Source organism: Polistes canadensis, unplaced genomic scaffold (assembly GCF_001313835.1).
Source record: "Polistes canadensis isolate GaletaPanama2010 unplaced genomic scaffold, ASM131383v1 scaffold_293, whole genome shotgun sequence".
NCBI classification, from domain to species: domain Eukaryota; kingdom Metazoa; phylum Arthropoda; class Insecta; order Hymenoptera; family Vespidae; genus Polistes; species Polistes canadensis.
In genome coordinates this window covers 113,510-137,537 of record NW_014569840.1, presented here as the reverse complement: position 1 = coordinate 137,537, position 24,028 = coordinate 113,510, and the positions used below count along the sequence as shown (strand labels likewise).

At 34.7% G+C, this 24,028-nt stretch overlaps 3 protein-coding genes across 6 annotated transcripts; all 3 read right to left on the bottom strand.

The window, feature by feature from the left end:
• Nucleotides 1–401: 401 nt before the first annotated feature.
• On the bottom strand, nt 402–9,894 carry LOC106791256 (small subunit processome component 20 homolog). Its single transcript, XM_014756770.1, has 11 exons — nt 9,686–9,894; nt 9,316–9,596; nt 4,052–9,220; nt 3,679–3,934; nt 2,999–3,604; nt 2,344–2,907; nt 2,035–2,217; nt 1,581–1,920; nt 1,062–1,489; nt 711–980; nt 402–629 (listed from the first exon to the last, which is right to left on the bottom strand). The coding sequence occupies exons 1-11, from the start codon at nt 9,728–9,730 to the stop codon at nt 480–482; spliced, it is 8,292 nt and encodes a 2,763-aa protein (XP_014612256.1). The 5' UTR covers nt 9,731–9,894; the 3' UTR covers nt 402–479.
• Nucleotides 9,895–10,233: 339 nt separating this feature from the next.
• Nucleotides 10,234–12,784, bottom strand: LOC106791260 (odorant receptor 47a-like). Its single transcript, XM_014756778.1, has 7 exons — nt 12,075–12,784; nt 11,520–11,967; nt 11,184–11,460; nt 10,867–10,966; nt 10,672–10,782; nt 10,434–10,589; nt 10,234–10,311 (listed from the first exon to the last, which is right to left on the bottom strand). The coding sequence occupies exons 1-7, from the start codon at nt 12,090–12,092 to the stop codon at nt 10,261–10,263; spliced, it is 1,161 nt and encodes a 386-aa protein (XP_014612264.1). The 5' UTR covers nt 12,093–12,784; the 3' UTR covers nt 10,234–10,260.
• A 2,661-nt stretch (nt 12,785–15,445) lies between these two features.
• LOC106791259 (neutral and basic amino acid transport protein rBAT-like) lies at nt 15,446–22,598 on the bottom strand. 4 transcript variants are annotated; one of them, XM_014756775.1, is made up of 8 exons: nt 22,203–22,598; nt 20,697–20,829; nt 20,368–20,581; nt 19,577–19,713; nt 17,856–18,037; nt 16,752–17,772; nt 16,407–16,675; nt 15,446–16,333 (listed from the first exon to the last, which is right to left on the bottom strand). In XM_014756775.1, the coding sequence occupies exons 2-8, from the start codon at nt 20,796–20,798 to the stop codon at nt 16,108–16,110; spliced, it is 2,151 nt and encodes a 716-aa protein (XP_014612261.1). In that variant the 5' UTR covers nt 20,799–20,829; nt 22,203–22,598; the 3' UTR covers nt 15,446–16,107. The 4 variants fall into 4 exon arrangements, with proteins under 4 accessions (XP_014612261.1, XP_014612260.1, XP_014612262.1 ...); XM_014756774.1 differs by having other exon boundaries at nt 17,856–18,049; nt 22,203–22,595; XM_014756776.1 differs by lacking the exons at nt 20,368–20,581; nt 20,697–20,829; nt 22,203–22,598 and adding an exon at nt 19,786–19,915 and having other exon boundaries at nt 17,856–18,049.
• Nucleotides 22,599–24,028: the final 1,430 nt, after the last annotated feature.

The window sequence follows — 24,028 nt, the reverse complement described above, 5'->3', positions numbered from 1 at the left end:
ACGGCATGTAACCATTTCTAGCGTAGGCGTTGAAATGCGTTGCTTTTTAAACCCCGATAAACTTACGACACAAAGTTAGTTTATGATTGTGTCTAATTCTGAAGGTCAGCGTCATTTTCATTTCTTTCAAATAACTGTCAATTGCAATAAATACATAATTAAAGACTTGGGATACGGAATCACAAATTAGTGATAATTAAAGTGTAGTTGAATACTTAATTGAACGGAAAGAATCACGAGAAAGGGAGTATATGGACGTGTTTCAATAAAGTTCGTAGTTCAATACATCCACGTGGCTGACCGATAAGAATATTACGAAAATTCCGACTATTACTAGATAAGATAAAAATTACATCCCTGTTATTATAAACTCGTCTACAGTAAGTTGGAAAATAGTATTTAAAAATTTTTACCAAATATATTTACTACTTTAAATAAACATGTTACATATATATATGTACAAAATACTTTCGTTATAATTAAAAATTATCTAAATTAATTTCTTTTTTCGACCGTTTCCTGGATACATTTTTACCTCTTGCGTTATCTAACTTTCGCTTTTTACTTTCTTTCTTTTTTTGCTGTCTCGCAATTTTACGTTTCGCCGCTAATTCCGGGTCCGTCACAAACTGTAATTAAATACACGTTTGATAGAAAAAATTACGCTTTAGCAAAGTCTAACGACATTCTATTTATCAAAGTTAATTTACCTGTTGTTTCCGTATCTTTCGCCGTTCTGTTTTCTTACTATCGAGCTTTTGTTGAACGTTACTAAGTAATCTCGCATATTCTTCGGCACCTATTTGTTTTTTAATCGTTGTAGCTACCTCCTTTGCCAATTGACGCAAAGGAGCATTCGATTCTTCGATCGTTGACATTTCTCTTACCAACGGAGACATTAAATTAAAAAGAATTGAATTCAATTCTCCGATTGGTATAGTAGCCACTATACCGGCGATCCATTTGAATACTGCACTTCTCTGATAATAATGCATTTATGTATTCGTAACAAAGAAAGACTATCAAAATTTGGCAATATTTTCATTAAATCAGCTACTTACCACCGATATCGATTTAGGTGCTTGAATTATTTCTATATTCACACTTTTTCTCAATCTTCTCATCAGCCAATTAAGAGATAAAATATTGTCACCTTTGTCCTTATTATGGTCTTTGTCGTTATCGTCGTCTGAATTCTTAATTGATTTCAAAATCTTTCCAATGAAAATCAAGTTTTTAATTACTTGGTCCGATAATTCTTCAAACGTCATATCTGGTTGTAGTTGTGCAATTAAATCCAAAGATAAACTTTTTAACGTATCGATAGGATTAGAATAAATATAATTTTCTACTGTAGAATGTTCATCGGGATTTTGTAAAATTTCTGTAATTTTGTTCACATCGAGAACAGAGAGTACAAAACCGATCAGCTGCGTGGCTCCTAAACGAACCCACAGATGTGAATGTGCCAACAAAGATTGACTGTTCTCTAAATAAAAACAAAATTAATTATGTACCGCCGAGCAAAATTAATTATGTACGTATAGAATTCATTTTAAAATAATCAATTATTAACCAACCAGCGAAAGAAGATATTTCTTTATCGTATTTTTTATTTTTTAGAAATCCTGGGCAGTAAGCCGACAATTTTAATAATAATTGTAATACCAGATACAAGTGATGATCCTTTAATCGTTCTGGATCCTTTATATTGCAATTTTTTGAAAACTTTTTATTCTTTTCTTTTTCGGAATGTAATCTTACGAAATAACCGGGTTTAAATTGTTTAAATTGATAAATGTTATCGTAAAATTGCTGCGATAAAACAGGTAAAATATTTGTCAGACGTGACTCAAATTTCCCCTTTTCAACAACAACAAATAAACCACATAATTGCGCAGCTAAACGTCGATGAATTATCTAAAGGAAAAACAATTATTTTATTTTTTCTTTTGTTGTTTTAAAATATTTGCTTGAAAAAAAATATGTAAACATTCTTTTTATGATTAGATTGGGATTTCATGAAAAAAATACCTGCGAGTCTTTCAACCAGGTAAACACTATATCAAAAAGTTTATCTTTCTCGTTGTGAGGTAGTCGTATTAACATTTCTTTAATGCATTTTGCACAAAGTTTTCGACATACCGGATCGTCATCGTTTACCAATCGGGCACCGGTATTCACAAATATAAGTCCTGCATATTTAATAAGCGATTTCTAAAAGAACAAATTTGCAAATAATATATATGTAAATTAAAACTATACGAGACTATCACTAATTATAAAATATAAAAAAAAAAAAAAAAAAAAAAAAAAAAAAAAAAGAAAAATGAAAAAAATTACCAATGGAAATCCTGTAATAATGCTATGAATCATTTCTAACGCACTAATACGGCCGTATTGCATTTCGTATTCCAATTGAAATAAATAAAATGCTATGTGATCGTCGAGACGATTCTTAAGAGGATATTCCATGAGATACGAGTAAAATACGGTTCGCGACTGTAATCTGACGTGTTCCAATTCCGATGTGATACTCAATGTAGCTACTTTTTTCATAATTTCATCCATTTCCGGTGCCGTTAATTTCCTTTTGATTATAGCTTTGAGCAATCCATAAGCTGTTGCTTGTTTATCGCTATCGTGCAGATCTTGTTCGGCGTATAAAAGTAAAATTTTTAATTGTTCAGTACTAATTGTAAAATGCTTCACATCGCGAACTAGTACTGACATGCATTTGAATGCTGCCATCACGAGATCAAAATTATCTCCCTTGCTCAAACCAGCCGCTGCATACTTGTGTAAAATGTCGAAAATGGTAGAGCAAATGTCATTTATTGATTCGCGAACAGAAACTAAATCCATCTTGAGTATCCAATTTAAGCATTGCAACGTTAGAGTGCACAACTGTGAAACGTACGAAAAGAAAAATTGAGAAAGATCGAAATTGATTGAATTCATGCGTAACAATAAGTATTAATATAATGTATAAATTTACTTTAACATGTTGGGACTTCAAACAATTATTTAAAACCAATACGAGGGGCTCCAAATATGGCTTGAATTCCACATCGGATACTTTCTCTCTTTTTAGAAATATATGATACAACTTTAAACCGAATTCAATCATCACGTGAAAATTCGTATTCGATGTTGTTTTAGACGCTGCCTTTATTCCCATTCTATTTTTTGGTTCTGCAGGTATTAACAAACAATCTGGTTTTTGCCTCTGCAATACTTCCGCTTGTTTTTCCGTTAATCGTTCTTGTTTCTTTTTCGCCAATAATTGTGGAATACTTTCCGATACGATCCCGTACAAAAATATAAGCATTTGTTCCAACGATATAAAATTATTATCTGCTAAACCAAGGGAAACATTTTTGAAACATTCCACAACCTTTTGAACCATCTTATGCGAATGTGTTCTTACAAGAACATCTTTTAACGGCATTATCAAATCGATTAGGCAAGATTCTGTTATATATTCTGCCAATATATGAAATATGTCGTAACTTTTCGTTGATTTAGCTTCTGTAATACGTTTGGTAATACCAATTACTTCCTTTTCTTCGGCAGTTAATCCGAAGAGATCGATTTCGCAAACCTATATTATTAAAACATTAATTAAGTTAATTTTTGATAATATACATTTGCGTATTATAAAAAAGTTTGACCTACCGATAAGATACTTTGCAAGTTTTTATTGATATCAAATTTTTGAAATTGTGGCTTCAAAACAGTTAAAACAGAATGTATCGTATACGCGAGAACGTGAACTTGAAAGCCTTTTGTTAAAAGACTATTTAATTCATTTAAAAGATGATGAAGATACTTTGGTCCTAAAGTAATCATTATGTTCTGTAATACTTGGCGAGTAACTCTTCTTACAGATTCTAGGCGAGATTTCAAGAATGTACAAAGTTTCATGAAGATACTAAAATGAAGAAAAATAAAAGAAAAGAAAAAAGAAACAAAATTAATAAGGTATAATGAGATCAGGAAAGTGTGCTTATTAGCATGATTTTATTAAGAATAAGAGGCATGCACTTACCCCGGTAGATGGAACTCCAAAATATCTTCTGGGAGCTTTTGCAATAACTTAACTAATGCCAACGCAATAGGAACTCTCGTTAAATCCTCTTCCTCGGTATCGGCTATTACTTTTTTTTTATTAATCTTGTGCGTACTATCTTGATGGGTCCTTGCCGTGATAGAACGATATAATTGTGGTAATAGTCTTTTTGATATATTAAATATAACTCGTTTTGCTCCATATTGGGACAGTATTATCTGTCTTTCCAATAATGGCAAGTCTGCTTGTATCTTGTCATCGTTGTCTTCTATATCAGGAATATTTTCATTATTCAACTCCATATCTAGTTTTTCTTCCGTGTCTTCTTCGTTTTCATTTTCATTTTCTTCCTCATCGTCGTTTTTCACGTCATTCAGCAATTCGTTTTCATCGGTAGACAATGTCGATTCTTTTTGGGAAATTTGCTCCAAAGATTTGTATTTCGAAAGATCGTAATGAAAAGAATCCAATATTGTCACAATTAATCGAATGACTTGTTTTTGAAATTGAACATTTCTTCTTAACGCATTTAAATAATATTTCAAAATGATTTCATAGTGATACCAAGGTAGAAGTTTGCAAACGGTACCAACCGTTTCAATAGCTGCATCTATCATGTTGTTCTTATTTAAATAAGCTTCATTACACAAATAGGTTGAAGCAAGTGGAAGAATAAATTGCGTGAGAGTTTTTGGATTTGGCCGTTTGGTCAACGTCTTAGATACGTTACAGAATTTCAACAATGCGCGAGCTCTTCTATGCATTTGCAAATGTTGCATGTTTTCGAAAAAGTCTACTTCGGGATCTGCTTTGTTGCATAACACTGATAAGTCGCGTAAAATAGGATGTACTTCAGGACATTCTAACGACATATGTCCTAAAAAGCTGATCGATTGGAAGCACAACACCTCAGACTTATTGTTTATTCCTTTCTTTATAAGTTGTAAGATCGTTTCGTCCATTATATAACGTCTCTCAGATGGATTATCTTTATATTTTCTTGCCAAATTAGGACCAAGAGTCTTAAGGCACTGACCAGCATAATCTTTAATAGCTAAATCCGAATCATGCTTTAAAAAGAAGTAACAATTATAAATAATAGACACGCCACAATTTAAAGTCATCTCATTCGACTCGATTAAACGATTAATATTGTTGAAGGTATCCAGTCTTTTTTGAAAATCAGGTTGTTCAATCCACTTGCGATCCCACGCATTGAGCCCCAATAATAAATTATAATTTAGCTTGATCAGTGATTGATTTTCCTCCTTGGCAGATCTTTCAGCAATAATATCGTACAATTGTATTAAAATTTTGCGAGCAGGTACCGACGATATCGTACCAAGCAGGGGTGCGATAGCTCTAACATGATTTTCCGGTGATCTCACGTGTTTTATGAGATTTGTAACGGTCGTTAAGTATTCTATAATAATGTCTTCACTTTCACACGTTGCTGCTTTTTTAATTAATATTGGTAAAATAAGTACCAATAATGTATCACACGTATCGGGATCCTTTGCAAACTCAGAGATACGCGATAGAATAGTTAATTCAGTTTTGTTCATACCTCTGCTAAAGTTCTTAAGCTTTTTCTTCATATATTCTAAAATATCATCGACGTGTGGAAGTAAAATAACGGATCCATAATTAATACCCTCCGATAAAAGTTTATCATTTAAAGGAAGTAAATTCGTAAGGACAGACGTTAATGGTTCAACAGGCATATCTACATCCATACGATTCGCATCTGAATTCTTTTTTCCGTAATCCTCCATTGTTAGCATCTTTTCAATCATCTCCAAAATTGCATTAATCACGGACGGATGCGTTTTCGTTCCCAATAAAAGTTTCATGACGTATGGAAGAACCGTAATATCGATATTGCTCTCCTGATGTCTTACGAACAAAGGATAATAACGAGAATTTTGGCTCCAAGATATAAATAATTTTAACAAAGCTGTAGGACTATGAATTCCTTCCATGGGTAATTTTTCCAACCAAGGAAATACTATGACATTTAAAACGGCATCTATTTCGTGCCTTTTCCATTGGTAATCTTCAAAATGGGAAAAGAATCTTGACATTATAGCGATACAATTAGTTTTAATATTTTTGATGCTCGATAAATAACCAGAATGGACTTGATCCGATCTTTGTAAAATTCCTTTGACTTTGGCCCCGATGCACATCAGTATGCCAAGTAAATAGGGTAAAATTTGATTTGTCATTTTCGCCCCAAATTGTTCAATCATTATTCCTAATAAATTCACGATACTTAATAAACGTTTTGGTGGGATGACGTTATTTAAATCAATAGAATTTACGATATTCTCTATTAATTCGTTCAAATCGACATTAATGTTTGTAGAAAATGATAAATATCTTCGAAAAGGTTTAAAAGCCATTTCAACGAACATGATCATTTCATCCTCTCGAGAGCCAGCGAGAAAACGCAATATAATTTTACGTTTTAACAATCCACCAGCCTTACCACCAGTTCGCATTCCAGTTTTCATGATCATTTTTGCATAAATTATTCTCATCAATACAGGCATAAGCCCGTCGCGATCATCGTCCAATATAAATTTGCTTTCCGTGTCGACATTAAAACGTGCGAGTTCATTTTTAAAATTCTTTTCGCTAATTAAATTAAACAAATGATCCTTGTATGGTAAAAGATATTTATATTTGTATGTACAAAGGCAATTTAAAGCAGCCTTTTGTATTTCAGTATTCTTAGAAGTAAGCAAATCCAAATATATTTGATGCATTTCTGATTCTCTATATAATACAGTTGGATTGTTCATTTTCCCGTATATCTCCATTTGAGCGAGTAATAATTTTACTTTGTGTATTCTGTCTTGCACAGGTAATTTAGTATTGTCTACTTTTGAAGACACGTCTTTTTCGGTTGCTTCATCGTCGTCATCATCGTCCTCGTCATCGTCCTCATCCTCGTTACCGTCTTTTTTGTTCATATTATCGTTTGCAATAGATGCATTTTCATGTTTCTTAATGCTACAAACTTTGGCATCTTCGGAATTCAATTTGAAAAAGTTCGTATTTACGAATTCGATGAAAAAACTTGTCAAATCTCTATTTTTCATTTCACAGTAGTTAACAAAATTAGACATGCACTTCCAAAGGAGAATTTGATAATTATTACTATCTGGTTTATCATCTATTTTATATATTTCTAACTTCAAACTTTCAATGATGTCACATCGATATATTTCCTGATATGTCTTATTAGTTGCACTTGCATCCTTTAATTCGGAAAGAAATACTGGCCAAAATTGAGTACAAGCTTTGTTAGCGTAGCTTGCTATTATATTATTTACAGGATCCCATAATAATGAAAAATTAATATACAAATTGCCTAATAAATATCTAAGAGGAATTTCGTAATACTTCGGATCTAAATTAGTTATAGCATTATTGTCAAACGTTAAACTCTGTAAATGTAACAACTTATCTCGATATTTTTGTATCGTCGGTGGCGTACTTTCAGCTAAATAAATCAGATCCAGAGGATTCTTATCAATATTTTCTTTGGATAGCATTATACCTTCGACGTTAGCAAATAATGAATAAATATGTGTTACGACCAAACGAATTAGATGAATAGGCGAATTTAACTTTTTAACTATGCAACTGTGTAACGTGTCAAAAAATACTTGATTGAAGAATTTTTCCTTGTACTGCGATCCATTGTAAAACGTTAAATACAGATCTACCGCGTTGAGAATGAAAGGATCATCGCTCTGTTTTTCTAAAACCCGCATTATCTGTATATCGTGCGTCTTGGTAAATTCATCAAATTCGTCTTTACTCAAAATATGAATCATCGTATCGAGTAAAAACAAAAATATAAAATTAAGCCTCTTAAGTTTCATAACATCTGCCGAATTTTCCGTATTTTCGTAATGCAGTATTCCATCGTAAACTGTCAGAAATTGTTTCCTTACCGAACCCTTAATATCCTCGGGAAGAAATTTAATATGTGATACTATCATTAGAATCCAAAAAACATCTAATGACGTAGAATCCATTACGCCGTTCAATTCTTTCAAGAAATAATCTATGCTTTCCTTCGACATATCTCTCATATCCAGATTGTATTTCCTCCATTTGTTCAAAGTTAAACCCCAAAGGCAAGGAGGTACTTTTTGTTTTATTATTTTACCTAATAACTTTACTTCTTCAGATTTCACTCCAATGGTATTACATCGTTTCAGCAAATGTGGTAATACCAGAGACTCGAATGAAGAATAATGTATCAATTTTTCAATCGCATCGTATAATAATTCTACATTATCTATAGACATTATTTTATTAAGCATAATACCAGAGCATCCTTGAGTCAATTTGACATCAGATAGAAGAATATTTATTAGCGCATTGATAATCTCCGATAAAACATTATTTTTTGGAAAATCGTCAATCATATGCGTCAGCATTTTAATCATAGGTGCAGGATTGTTCAGCATCCTTCCATTTTTATGCTTGAGAACAATATTCATGAGAGATAAAATAAGTTCTACGTGATTCTTTCTTCCCAATACAATTTCCTTGGTTGTTGTATCTAATATTTTAAAGAATGTGTTCCAAAGTTCATCGCATTTGGAATAATGTATATTCTCTAGAATACAACTAACCACTTGTTTTATGATTGTATACGCGAGATCTTGATTTATAGATTCATCTTTAAGAGAATCAAAGTAAATCAATAGCATCTGCTCTGCACAGGAATGAAATTGACCTGGCGTCCCAGATATTACTTCGAACATTAATTTTCCACAACCAATAGCACCGTGTTCATTATTCTCCATTAATTTTAACAATAATTTGACAAATTCTTCTTTGTCTTTAACTTTTCTAACGACAAACGCAAAACTTTCGGCAGCGAAATTATTAATGTAATATGGCTGTGTATCATTAAATAATGGCAATAGTAAATCCAAAACGGTTTTTACATTTTTCACTAAATATCGCCATAGAAATTTGAATAAATAGGCAAGAGCTACGAATGCGTATTCTATTTGTTCCGAGTTTTTTGTTTTTAATAAACTGACTATGATATTTAAAAATTCCGGAAAATATTCGTAAAAATCTTTTTGTAGATCTTTTGCTAAAGCTACTACCAACCTGTAATATACAACGGTGCATATGTTATATATCATTCAATTATCGTTATAATAATAAACGTTGATACATTAAGATTGAAATTCGGCAATACTCACTCTAGTATAGGTTGTAAAAACAAAACATCTTGTTTTCTTAGATATTCCAAAAGTAAATCAACTACATACTGCTTCTTATTTAACAATTGAGGAAGAGTAACAATATCATGCACTTGTTTCTTAAAGCTACAATAGCCCTCTGTTAAATTCAAAAGGTTCCATTTTTTCAGTGTTTCATGAAAATATGTTTCAATCTCCTCTTCATCTTCCTCATTTTTGTGTAAAACGCGATGAAAAATATCAATGTCTATTTCATTTACCCGTTCGGAAAACTTTTTAAACTGTAGAATAAAATGTTATGCTAGATCAAATGTGAAATAAAAAATGTATCTTACAAAGAAAGTATTTAGAAATCATGTAATTACAGTACCTGAAAAGTATTTTTTCCCTTGTGTCGTAACGGTTTATTCTTCATTTTGATATACTATTCCAAAAAATTACGCCTATTTCATTTAATAATTAATGTTATAAATGGTACACGTATAACACGCACTACAAAGTTTACACATTGGAAAAACAGCCGGAAATAACCAAGAAGGCACGTGCTGTGTACATCGAAAAGCAAGGAAACTCTAAAGAAGCAAACTCTCCAAAGAAAAGACTCTACGTAGAAACGCTCTCTACCTGTTTTGAAAAGAACTATTCATCAGGCATAAATATGGTGGCAATTTATGGAACACATAAAACGACAAGTTTTTTTAGTTCTCTGTTCTCTCACTATCGAGCTGTTGTACTGCAACGGTTATATACATGATTATAGCTTTAAATAAACTTATTTTTTATATACAACGTGTATAAAAAATAAAAGCAAAGCAATTGTTGATATATTTTCACGAAAATAATGGCTCAATCTTTCCTCGTGTGTCTCTAACAAGTAAGATTTTTATTATAACATTTAATTTATTATGCAACAATTTGTATAAACACTTTAACGGGTAAATCAATTTATAAAAATGTTCGTAGAACGGATAAGTATCCCATAGATGTCTTCAGTATCTACAAGTACAATTGATAAATATATTTGATTATCCAATGAAATTGTTCTCTATGGTTGGAATTAATGTATTAAAGAAAAAAGATATAAGTACAGTTAGAGTTCAGTAAATTTGAATGCTCACATCGGTAAAAGTGTACAACGATAAGGCGCGAAATTTGGCAGATGTCAGTTGGAGTGGTTTACTCGTGCGCATCATGCAAATGTAAATTAATTTGAAATTTGTCGATAACGTATCGTACCATTTGATGTTGTAAAACGCTTCGTTCAAGTTCATGCTCTAAGTTAAAAAATATCTAATTTGATTACATTGCGAATAACTTAGCGTTTCGGTAGATCAAATTAATTTCGAATCGAATTACTTCCTGAATGAGACCTTCGCCGATGTAGCAATATACAAATAACGTAGTCGATAATCCACAAGCATGTATTAGAAAAAGAATAACTTGATCATCTTCTTTTTTGGCCAAAGACTGGAAAAGAGAAGGAAAAAGAGTAATTATTGAAACTGTTGGGGAAAAAAGTAAATAAGAAAGTATAGTATCGTATTTATTTACCACGAGCATCTGATAGCCAGCCAAACAAAGCTGAAACGTAGTCGCTAATAATTGTTGAAAAATAATTGCAGTAAAATTATCTTCCAATGTTTCTGCCAATCTGAAATGCGTTGAGTATACTTTCGAAATGATACTTACAATTATATTAGTCAATAGTCAATCGTCTAACTTCACTTGTCTCGATTTCTCGTAAAAAACAATTCAAAGGACAAAGCACTGCGACTTGGCGTGAAAATAAAAAGCTAATTTTCGAAATATTTATCATAGTCTTTTTTTCTCCATTTATTGGCACTTTAACAGGAGCCTCAAATTCTTACCTGATTAGACGACAATGTTCAAGGATTACTTTCCTTAAACCTCGTTCGCTATCCTCTAAACTTTCCGCAATTCGGTGTTTTAGTATCGCGAATTGGGCAGTTATATGAAGGGCCGAACTAGCGAAAAGGCAATCGACTCCAACGTAAGCGGAAACGATCAGAGGAATGGACAGGCTCTGATATATACATCCAAGGAGGAAACTCATCGTATTTTTTGGCTTTATGAGTGGCTTTATTTTGTAAGGTAATTGATACTCGAAAGTTGCATTGGGCATAACTGAAATAAATGACACTAATCGAATAATAGAACATTAATAATTGTATGTAAAACGTTACCCGATTGCACAGACGTTAGAGCTTCTCTAACGAAATACGAGACGAGTACCAGGGTCATCGATGATACAGTTATCGCGATAAATCTATAGGATAATTTATTGTAATAATAAAATATCGATCTCTCCTCCGTATTACGATAATTTTTATCGGAGAAATCTTGTTGAATTTCTTTCAGGAACCGAGCAATCGGTCGGCTGTTTATTCTGCAAGTGATCATCTTCATAAGAGTAGTAGACATTAATATATTTTCTACAAGGTTAATGATAATATAATCGAAATCCAACAAATGATCGAAGAGATTGAGAAAACTCGCAGACGTGATGAGACATCCGTAGATAAAATATATTAAAAATATCGAGTCGCGTACTTGCAAGGGCCAAATACCCGAAATACGAAGCAATCGTTCGTTCCATGTTAACACTTTAATGGCATATGAGGATTCAACACCCTGGAACGACAACAAAGTTGATATTTTGTGAACACGTAAACTCGCGTAGAAAAGGATTTCTTCTTAGTATTAAATTAATTAAAAGATGTGTACAGTTGTACTCGTACTTTTCCTTCATTTTCCATTTGATTCGCACGAAAGTTGTCAAGAAACTGGCCCTCGAACTGCCGATCCACTCCAGAGGTAAACTTGGACGTTCGAAGGAAAAAAAGTTATCCAAGTTTTGGTAAGAAAAATTGATAGGTCTGCTAGACGACGAACCTCTAATAATGGATTACAACAATAGAATGGTAAATGCGCATGAATGATACAGTTATCCTATCCTTTCTTTCTTACTTTTTTTTTTCTTTTTCTTCTTTAGCCCATCGATTATGCAATTTCCCTTAATCAAGTAGTTAATACGTCTTTAGTAAAAAATAATGGCTGGATTGTAAGAAGAGCTAGTTTCAAGCTCTTCCATTTTCAAAGTTTCTAAGCTCTACAATTATATCAACCCTTTCTCATTACCCTATAATTCAGTTGAAAAGTTCCTTCGTTCGGAATTACTATAACCGAACTTATGAATTCTCTACGAAATAGAAGGAAAAGAAAAGAAGAAAATACGAGAAAAAAAACTTTGGTAACCGTGAGGATATACAATTTGTCTTTTTTTTTCGAAACATTTATCGTTTTTTCCCGTTCTCGTCGAAGAAAAGGTCGCACAGTTATTTTAGAAACGAAATAGATTCCTGTCAGTGAAACAGCGAATTTTCCATCGACGTCAAATTCCTTCGAAAAAAGTAAATCGCAAAATTCTAGACAAATTTACTAAAAAATACAAACTCTCGTAATATATTTAATACACTAATATAATAAAAAAAATGAACGTAAGTAAGTACGAAAAGGAAATTTCTATTAACGACATATTACGACATATTCATAATCAACTTAATCAAACATAAATAGGACACAAATTTGCGTACGAGTTATTTCTCTATCGATTTTCTTCGATTATAACAATGTTCGTAACACCGACAGGTATCCAAGTGAAGTTTTCAATATCTAGAAAAGTGAAAAAAGAATAAAAGCACGGAGAAAATTAAAAGGAAATTTACTTACCGTCTATGTAATTAAAAAGTGTGATTATGGAAAAATTCTTACATCGGTGAAAGTGCATAAAGATAAGACGAAAAATTTTCCAGAAGTTAATTGCAGCGGTTTGTTTGCTCGAATCATACAAATTAATACCATTTTCAAATCGATCGGAGATATGTTATACCATTCGTAATCGTAAAATGCCACGGCAAAATTAGTGCTCTAAATTAATGAAGATTTAATCAATTTTAAAAATATTCTGTAATAAATATTGTCCACGTTTATATTAATTACTTCTTGAATGATGCACTCGCCGATATAGCAGTAGACGAACAACGTGCTCAGGATGATACTTGAGAATACGGTAAAGAGAAAAAGTTCGAGGAATTTACCACTGGATGAACGCTGAAATGATTAATTGTAAGAGTTTATTAGGATTTTTACTGTTTACTGATTCGTGTATTGTTGCTATTATCGATGAATAAAACGTACTACTATCGTGTTATAACCGGAAATGCACAAATTAAAAATCGTTCCAATGAGATGTTCTAGAATTGCCAGGTTAAAAGCATCCTCCAGGATATCTACCAAGCTGCGAAGAAATTCAAGTCCTCGTTCCCGAAACATATTCGAATAACATTGAGAAATAACAAGAAAAAGTTTACCTTATTAATCGATGATGTTTATCAATCAATTTTTTCATTCCGATTTGGCAACCATTCGGATCTTCCAAAGCTGATTTAACTCTGCTATTTAGTAAGCACAATTGTGCCGTTACATGGAGAGACAATGTAATGAAGAAACAATCGAAACCAACGGAACCGAACGTAATCAACGGTAATATAATAACTTGGTATAAACAATTAAGAATATAGGTAGTACTACCATTGATTTCTATGATAGGCCGTGTCTTATAAGGTAGATGATAACCAAAAGACGAATTATCCATAACTGCAAAAAATCTCGTTCGTCACATTTGCAGATGCGTTGCTAGAACTTTTTAAATGATCGATTCAAGCGTTGAAATTGTAAATGTTCCGAATAATTACCCATTTGCACGTTTGTTATCAATGACAGGGAGAAATAAATTATCGAGATAAAACCCATAGAAGATAATGCGGCTACAGTGAATAGAAAAGATAATCTATTGTAATTGAAGAATATCGACATTTCTTTGCGATTCTTGTAATTGTCAATTTTAAAATCATCTCTTATGTTTAGCAAAAATTGCGCCAACGAATCTTTATGCAGTCTGCAGATAGTGATTTTGATGAGAGTATTTAGCATAACCAAGTTTTCCGTAATGTTTGCAACAATAAGATCAAAGTTCTTCGAGTAATTAGTTAAATCCATGACTCCTAAAATACAATGAATTAACAAATACACAAAGGAACCAAGGAATATCGGATCGTGAACGTTCAAAGGCCATATTCCCACGACACTAAGGCATCTCCTGTTCCATGTTAAGACTTTTACAGTATCGGAAAGCTCTTCGAAATTCGCTATCTGAAATGAAACAATTGTTACTTCATATACGAACAAAACTCTGAAGGGAAACCACCAAGTTCCTTATAATTTCCTACTTCGATGTCCATTTCCATTTTATTCTCGCAAACGTTTATAATAGACTGATCATAAAATTGACCAATTTATTCTTGAGCCTAAGCTTTCCCTCGCCAAGATCCTTTTAATACTTTATTCGTAATACTTCTCCCTTGTATTAACGAGCTAGCCGTTGCTAAAAAACTCATCAGTTTGTTGCTTTATTCTTGCGAGAGCATAAGTTAATTATCCTTCATCGCAACTTGTTATTCACGGTAAATGGAGAAAAGGCATTTTTTTCAACTTGTTCAACTACTTTTTATTCTCGATATAACTTTGCCAACTTGTGCCTTTAGCGTTGAAAATCGATGGGTGGATTAAAGTTTGAAAAAGGCAACCTCTCTGACAACAATTTTCACATAACGTTACCATTTAAGGCCATACAACGGTTACGCGAACGATCCAGATATTAAGTTGGCTATCGAGTCGAGTTCTTAAAAAGAAAACCAATTCATTTATTCATTTATTTATAAACGTTAGGATAGAGAGAATATCTGTGCTATGTACAATATGTATTTCATATAAGTACGTTTTCGGGAATGTTAAGGTTTCTCCGAAATAACATACACAGACGCATTCAAAGATATATTACATAGAAAAGATATAATTCTAATGCAAATTGCTTGAATTCCGATCGATCGATCGATCGAAAACTTATATATTTCAATTTTTAGAAAATATTTGATCGAATGAAATATTTATTCTTTGACGTGATTAAAATCATCGTCGACGCGAGTACGCATTAAAAAGAGATTAACGTTTGTTTTATCGCGGTAGATATATTCTCATGAAAATATTTGTGTATATTTATATTAATTAAAAGTATCCCCCCCCCCCTCCATGTCAAAATGTTTCGGTAAATATTCATCGCATCTCCGTTAAAAATTCCAAGTAAATCAAATTATTTGGAGACTCAAGAGAATTGACGATCCTTGACGAGAGTGTAATTAAAAAAGAATAACATTCGTTGTGTCTTTAGAGATTGAAAGTTCCACAGGCCGGCAGACTATCAAAGTGAACACATAGAGACTCGTATAAAGTAATCAACTCGATCTACGAAATCGTACTGTCTTAGTTCTTTCGGAATGTGAATAAAGATTCTACAGACGTGACGATTAATCCGATCGCGGTAGATCGTATCGTAGAACCTTACGGAACATTTTAGTCGTCGTAGTTTTTTCCCTGCTGTACTTTAAACTTCATTTCGCGATAAAAATGTTGTGACCGAGCGGTGTTTGTACCTAATTAACTGCTTCTTACCGGTGGTCACGATCAAGTCGTTAAAGAAAAAATTCGTCTCGAGATAATCGTAAAGACAATTATAAAGAGTAACTTGAACTGTTACGGTACGAAGCTGCTTCCTCCGTAGGATAATACGTGTAACACTTGGCACTAGACGCGTCACCGAAAATATATGAGTCGACATTTTATTTTGTTGCTTTCAGGAACTCTGCTCGAATTTTCTCACTTGTCCAATTTGATGACGAAAGCCTCACCAGGTGGAACGTTAAGTTCCTTGAAGAAAACATCTTGTTTCAATCTATTTGCTGGTCCAACGACGACGTGACCACCATAATAAAGGGACGACAAATCCTTCGATTTTGACTCGTTGCCGAGATTGGCAACGAAAACGTACGAGTTTCTTCGAGGATACCAACGTTCTATCACGATAATCTCATCCTTCGTGTATCTGAGGAAATAATCAACTTAAGTTCTAACGAATTTTAATAGGATTCTATGAGAATTCCTAAATATGAAATTACCTAATATCACAGTTAGCTATGACTCCGTTATCTTTGGCAATAGCTTTAACGTAAATCGGCGGTGTGTCGGACCTCAATTTGGTCATTTCAGCTATCGTACCGATCAGACTCGTTTCCAAAGGTTTCGAAGCCTCGGGCAACCAGGCAGTGACCCCGATCGATGTAAATTTATCATCTAATCCGTCTTTCTTCTCCCAGTACATCGGTGCAAGATTATGCAAATGTTCCAAATCCTGATGATCTTCGCACTCGCAATCAATTATACCTTTCTAAATATAAAAATACTTAAGGATACTTTTAGCCTTTGAAATTAATTTATCTCGTTTTAATGAAACTTGTGTTTACCTCGTCTCCATAAAATATACTAGGTGTTCCAGGAAGCATCAAAGCCAAAAGAGAGACAGCCATCGAAGCGTTCTTGACGTTGATACTCGAAGCGATTCTTCTGAAATCAACGCCACCGATGGACCAGTGAACCCACGGGTAAGATGCTTTTTCGAAAAGTATACCTTTCGTAATACTTTCCACCTGCGCCTTTATATCCTCAGTTCCATTGGATACGCGTAAAGCGACGTCGATCAGATCTATCCTCGTAAGTATGGTGTTTCTCGATCTGTCGAAATGCATCGCAGCATTTAATGCATCCACGTGACAAATGAGTATCTTCCGAGGACCTAACAACGATTTCCAATATCTTAGAATACTTGGAAAGTTGTTTTCGTGAACGTAACGTTCGAGACCCTTCAAATAAAATCCATCGACCCCCCTACCAAGCCACGTTTTAATAGCCAAACTTATCGGATGATCGTTACCGATGAAATCCGAGGAAACTGGTAGAGCTCTTGGTTCTTCGAAGGGTGCTAAAGTACTGCTAACCATCGACAAAGTGTCTTGAACTTTTTGAATCGAGCCAGGAGGCGTTGTCAGGACTACATCTTCGAGTACCGAATTCTTTGGCAGAGCTCTTCTTTCGCGGATCGCTTTGTCCGTTTTATTCGGCTTAATCGTTGCCACTTCCTCACCTTCGAGGGTCTTTACGTACGGATAAAGCAGTAAATCCAGGATAATGCTCATGTTTCTACGATGTATCTCGTGTACCAGTTTTTCAAAATCCTTCAACGTACCGAGATTCACGTTAATGTCTGTCATGTTGCTAACGTCCGAATAATATTCCGGATAGTGCGGCGCTGGGAAGATCGAATTCAAACGAATTCCACGAATGCCGAGTCTCTTGAGATAATCCAGGCGCATAGTAATGCCACGTAAATCACCGATACCGTCGCCGCCCTTCGAGGAATCTTGAAAGGAAGCTGGAAAGATCTCGTAGAAAACGTTGCCTTGCCACCATTCTACCGAAGGATCGCATCTAAAAATTTAGAAACGATCAAAATCGTCGAATTCAGCTGGATAATTAATTGTATTATACCTGGATGATGAGATAAATCCTACCTTTTGGGCATCGTCGCGAGGACACCTATGACAAGAGCGGTGCATCCAGCCAAAACCGACATCAACGACCAAAAACAAGTCTTTCTTATCAGAGGCCAGTTCCATTTCATAAATCGATAATCTTTCGGTGATTTGGGGACGACCAGTTGTATCCCAACGAGCGGTGGCTTCCCACCATTCTCCTGATTGTAAAACTGTAGAGTTATGGCGTGAGTATACTTTTTGATTTGTTAGAAAGCGATAAGCACTTGGTTATTAGTAGACGAAACATAAAAGTCGGATTCATAAATTGATACGAATTCGTAATTAAGCCGTATATACATTGCTTTGCGTTTCATACCAAGATGCTATCGAAACGTGTTTTCATTCGCAAAATTTGGTTGCTTAATAATAAAAAGAGAGAGGTAGAGAAAGAGACATTGATAATTGAGGCATCGCGACGACGTCCTTTCTTTCATTTCGCAAGCGAGCATTACATCCTTGGCAAATATTCAATATAATTTGGCCTATATCTCGATACGATGCGATGTGTTCCTTTACCGAATTGGCGTCCCGACGGTGTCGTTCAAAGATCTTTCTTCTCGGTCTTTTAAATGGCCGTTAACGGTATCGTTGATCTTGCCAATGTCCACCACCATATTCCTTCAATCGTCGTAAATTTATTCTACAGTCTTTCCTATTTTATTAATAAATCCTGTCACGAGCTCGAATGATCCACAGCATTATTATATTAATAGACAACACGGCATATGACCACCGCTTGTGTCACATCTTTCCACCAAGATTTTTCTATCCCCGGTCATGAGGTCGAGGAAGGCAAGACACAGAGCGACCAATGGGGAAAATAATAAGCAGGTGATCGGCCAAGGCTCGAGTTACAAGTGTCAATCGCAACGTGTGCGCGTACAAGCAAACAATTTATAAATAACGCTAGACCGGTGTGTACCAAACGCGTCTATCTATCTGCGTTTATCTATCTGCGTCTAGCTGCGATTCATTATCGTTTTATTGGCGTGCAAGTGATAGGACGCATATACGATACGTATGCATAAGTGTAAGTACAACGCGTCGATGATTTATCAGCTGATTCTCTAACTAAACATTCCTATTTATTCGTCTCTAACCTGTTGCAAATCCATTTCATATATATATATTGTATCTTTTATTTAAATAACTTTCCAATTTTGATATTAGTCGTTCAGCAAGTAGCATTGATTTCCAATCGCCGCCATCCCTTTTCTATAAAATGTTTTTTTTCTTTATCCCTCTCCGTCGTATTGTCAAATTTGTCATCCTACTATAATTGTTTCATACCAAACGACGGCTGACGGCTTTGTTAATAATTGGAAACGCATCTTGCTCGTCCAGACAAAAGTCGACTAAAAAGGAGGAAAAAAAGCAGGGAAAAAAGAGCCCAACGTATAACTCGGAAAATAAAAATGAGAACGTGTTTCTACGTGGGGTGTCCCCCAAACTTCACGAGTCGAATGAATAATTTCACTGGACGTAATCCAATATACATACCAATAACGTAGATTCCATTGTACATGAATGAAATAGATTCGATATTCGATGATGATAAACCGCGAATATTAAGAATTTAAAAAGAAAAATTGTCGGGTTTGCGATGGCACACCTCGAGTTTCGACACTCGAGGAAACTCGATGCGATAAGTAACTCGATTGCCGACGACACTTTAATCACTTTAATTAAATACTTACTAGAGCTTGTGCGTCTGGTGCTAAATGTTGATAAGCGGTATTCAGCTGTGTAAGTAATTGAGCGCAAACCGGCTCGTTCGTATCGCTGCTGCTACCGCTTGTGCTCGATTCCACCATCGGATCGCGCGAACTCGGCTCTAAAAATCGTTCAAATTGAATAATTTTATCAAATAAGGATTTACAAGACACAATACTATTTTTAATCCTACAATTATAAATGAAATAATAATGCTGCCGTAATTGTACTCGTACGTTTATCATCAACGCAATTAGTTTTAATTCGTTCTTATTAATTTCAATTTATTTCAATGAATTTGTTTTCTTTTTCTCTGGGTAGGAACTACGAGAGCGGTAGAACAAGTTCGTCAAGATAAATCGCGATATAAATTGAAACTGGATCCTGGTGACCAGGCGCCTTGTTGCGTTCTATGCGTTTATGACTACAACGATGACGACCACGAATGATTACGTAAGATATTTAGAGCCGCGCGACGACCATGTCAACAACAATGCAGTCGAGTCACGAGAATCAATTCTTCTTTCCTTTCCTTTCCTTTCCTTTCCTTTCTTTTCTTTTTACCGACTAAATCATTCGAGTAACATGCCTCCCTTTTTTTCCTCGCATTAATCGAATCGCGTCTACGATTCATGCAACGAACGATTTCACCTAGCAAAAAACAAATCTACTACACGTGTCTCCATTTTTTTTTGGCGCTTTGCAGAGAAAGATAGATAAATGGGGAAAATAATAAAAACATGTATGGATTGTAGGCCTTTACCACGGTACATACCATCGTGGAGAGGTTTGCACGAACTGTTAACGAGATTCATAAACGCATTAAGTCCATCCTCCTCATTTATGTTCTCGAGCGTTGGCGTTGTTATCATCTCCAAAGGTACTCCTTCTAGAGGCCTGTATATCGGGGCCGATTCGAGGGAATTATTAATCTGCACGGCCGGAGGTGGACTCGGCGTCAAAAGCGGACAATCCGAAGCTTCCTCGTCCTATTATTAATATTAGTTGAGATTTCAGATTTTGCAGAAAGGTACGAAAGAAGAAACGTGACTTAAGGGTGAACCAGAGATAATAAGGCGCTATCTATGTCATACAAACACACACCTGTTGGTCCTGATTTATAAAGAGTTGTTGCGAACTGGCAGATGATGGAATTTCGGAAGGTAGGACCACAGACAGGAGGCCGTCGCTTTTCGGAATATTCATCTCTATTATTGGCTTGGATCCTTTATTTCTTCTATGAACGAAATAAGTGATTAAACATATAGATATAGTTTGACGCGTGCGGCGAACAAGCAAACATTTTTATTTTCCTTTGACGAGATTTAAAACGTTGACCGAGACTCTTCCTTATCGATTCGCGGCCCTTGTCGTCCTAAGCATTTAAGCTTTCAAAACTTTCGTCCCTTCCAAAGTCGAACTCGCGCGTGTTAACTGTGTGTTTTACTACGAAAATATGCAAGCCATTTGAGAATAAAAAATATAATTATTACTTCGGTACTATTTGCTATGTCATCATTCTCTTTAAGTATACACGTATCTTGACTTTTAAACGTTAGTCCATACGCATCATTATGCATACGTTTAACGTTGAATAGCAAAAAAAAGAAAAAAAAAAGAAAAAATAGGTGGAACTAACCCATCGGAGACTACGCAATCGTTTATTCTTCGCGCTCGATACTTGCAACGTATGACAAAATATTAAGGCAACGTTCCTTATTACTTTCTTTTTCTATTATGCGTATATTCGTGTATCTTATTATTTTTTTAAGCGTTTCAAATATTCCGTTCCGTTACAGGGACGAATCAATTTCGCGCAAAGATACTTCGATGATTACTTATCGCATGATCGCATCTCATTCATCATTATATTACTATTCTATCGATCGTGTTGTGATTTGGAGTTTGTTGCGCCGCGTTCAACGAGCTCGTACTATGTAAGTATTACTTATGCATCTTGTAATAATGCCAAAAGAACAATGCCTGTTCGAAACGAATTTAACATGTTAACTCGTCAACAAACTGATTACTACGAATATACCTCGTACTATATGTACATAAATTCCTACGTGTGTGTGTTCGTAGAAATGAAACGTTCGAAGACAGGCTCGATAAATTATCCGTCAGCTTAGAGAATTGTTTCAATTTTGCGTCAAACAATTTCATTTTCTACCTCCCACGCGAAATGACGATTTATACGTTATATACGATCGATAGATAAGTGTCATTCAATTGCCTTCTTCACCGCCATTAATTTGACTAAACTAGATGAAAGAAAAATTGCCAAAAATAATTGCACCGGACCCCAAAATGGATATGATGGTGGTACGTTTTACATTACCGGGCCAATCGATGACACTCTAAAACTAACGCGAGAAATTAATTACGAAAGAGTATAGCGCGTGATTTTCGTCTATAGGATATTGAATTAAATAAAAAAAAAGTCGCACGGGGCAACGATGACGAAAAAAAGATACGTGCTTCTATTTTCTATGATTAGACACGAGACCGAGGAAAATTCAGCGGTGTTAGCTGCTTACTCGTGTTGACGAACGGTTGATCACGCGCGTGCACCCACCCACCCGCTCGCATATATATATAAATACGTACACAGAAGAAAAATGCGTTCGTGGTACTTTTACCCCCTTGCAATCGAATGCGAGAGAGAGAGAGAGAGAGGGAGAGAAAGAGAAAGAGATGGAGAAATAATTCACCACCGGTTTTCTCTAACTTTGGCGAATCTCGTACGAGAACGACGAACTGACGAACGTGTCCGTAAAGGTCCGGGCAAGGAGCCCCGTGAACGAACGATACAGTTTCGCGGACTTTTTCGACGAACCGTCCGCTCGGTCCTGGAAACCGCGTGCCTCGACGTATTATATTTAGCAACACGATTTCTCCTCTCGTTTCTCTAACCCGACGTCCGCGCCCTCCTCGATTCTGCGCTCTAAGCCATTTACCGCTCAGCCAACGAAACTCGACAGCGAAAACGATCGTCGTTTCTTTTTCCATCCCTTCTCATGCGCTTCTCGATCCTAAATATTATCGCTTTGCTGTCATCGCATTCAAGTTTTCCTTATATTTTGCATAAGCAAGTATTCGAGGAATACGATCTATATGTATATAATATGTGTGTGTGACTATCTAAATTCACTGCTAATGTAAAAGAATACAGAATTACATAAAAGCTCATAAATCTCCTTTTTTATCCACCTAGTTTCATTATAGTTACTACCGGGACCACCAGCAGGCGATAGTAGATACTTAACGCTATGATTGTACAATACTATCAAAGAATACTCTAAGTCTTAATAGACTTTTAAATAATTATAATTAATTTTTAATGTATAAATTTTTATATATGTGTGCCTTCAGAAATGCATTTATATATAGATTTTAAAAAATGGTTATTTAGGACGTTCAACTAGACGAAAATCTCTAAGATTTGTTGTTAAATCTGACGAATTAAAATACCTGTGTACGTGTGAGAAGACTGCATTCATAAAATGCAGAGTATGTCGCAAATAAATTATATTTCGCGTGTATGTACGATGAATATTTTCATTTTGATGTAATTATTTTAATGTATTTTCCTGTAATATAAGTAAAATGTGTTAGTGCATTGAAATAATTGTTAATTAATCGTTGCAAATGTCTATCGTAGTATAAAAGCTCGGAGTATATGTTCTGTGATCCGTTCTCCTCGAAATCCACCGTTGAAATGAGTTATTGTTCTTAGTTAAAGTTCTCTTTTGGAGAAAGTTGTTTGCAGGACCTTCCGAATGTTGCGCATGTGTATAAAGGAGATAATGCACCTAATTACTAAGATTTAAGATTATAAAACTGATTTTAGCATTTTTTTCATTTAAATGTTATTATTTTAGTGTTCCTGCGCAGTGATGACTTCGGGGGTAAAATACTAAGTCATCACTGCGCAGGAGCATTAAAATAATTACATCAAAATGAAAATATTCACCGTACATACATGCGAAATATAATTTATTTGCGACATACCCTGCATTTTATGAATGCAGTCTTCTCACACGTGCACGGGTATTTAATCGTTATCAAAGAATACTGTATTCTCTGATTGTATTGTACTGTCGTCGCGTTAAGTACTTACTATTGCTCACTGGTGATCCAGATAGAAACAAAAATGAATCTAATTAGGAAAAAAGTGGACTTTTGAACTTCTTTGTACTTCTGTATTCTTTAGCCAATATAAAGTAGCAAATATGATAGGAACTATTTGTTGGTAACGTAGATAATTTCTAATAATCCTCCTTCATATTGTTACGCTAGATGCCACTAAACAGTCGTTTTAGGAATACTTTAGTTATGGCTTCCAACTACTCGATGACGACGCTTGTACTATTAACGATTGTTTTTTTAAATCAGCCTAATTTTTAATATTTTTATTGGAAATCCGGTTTCCC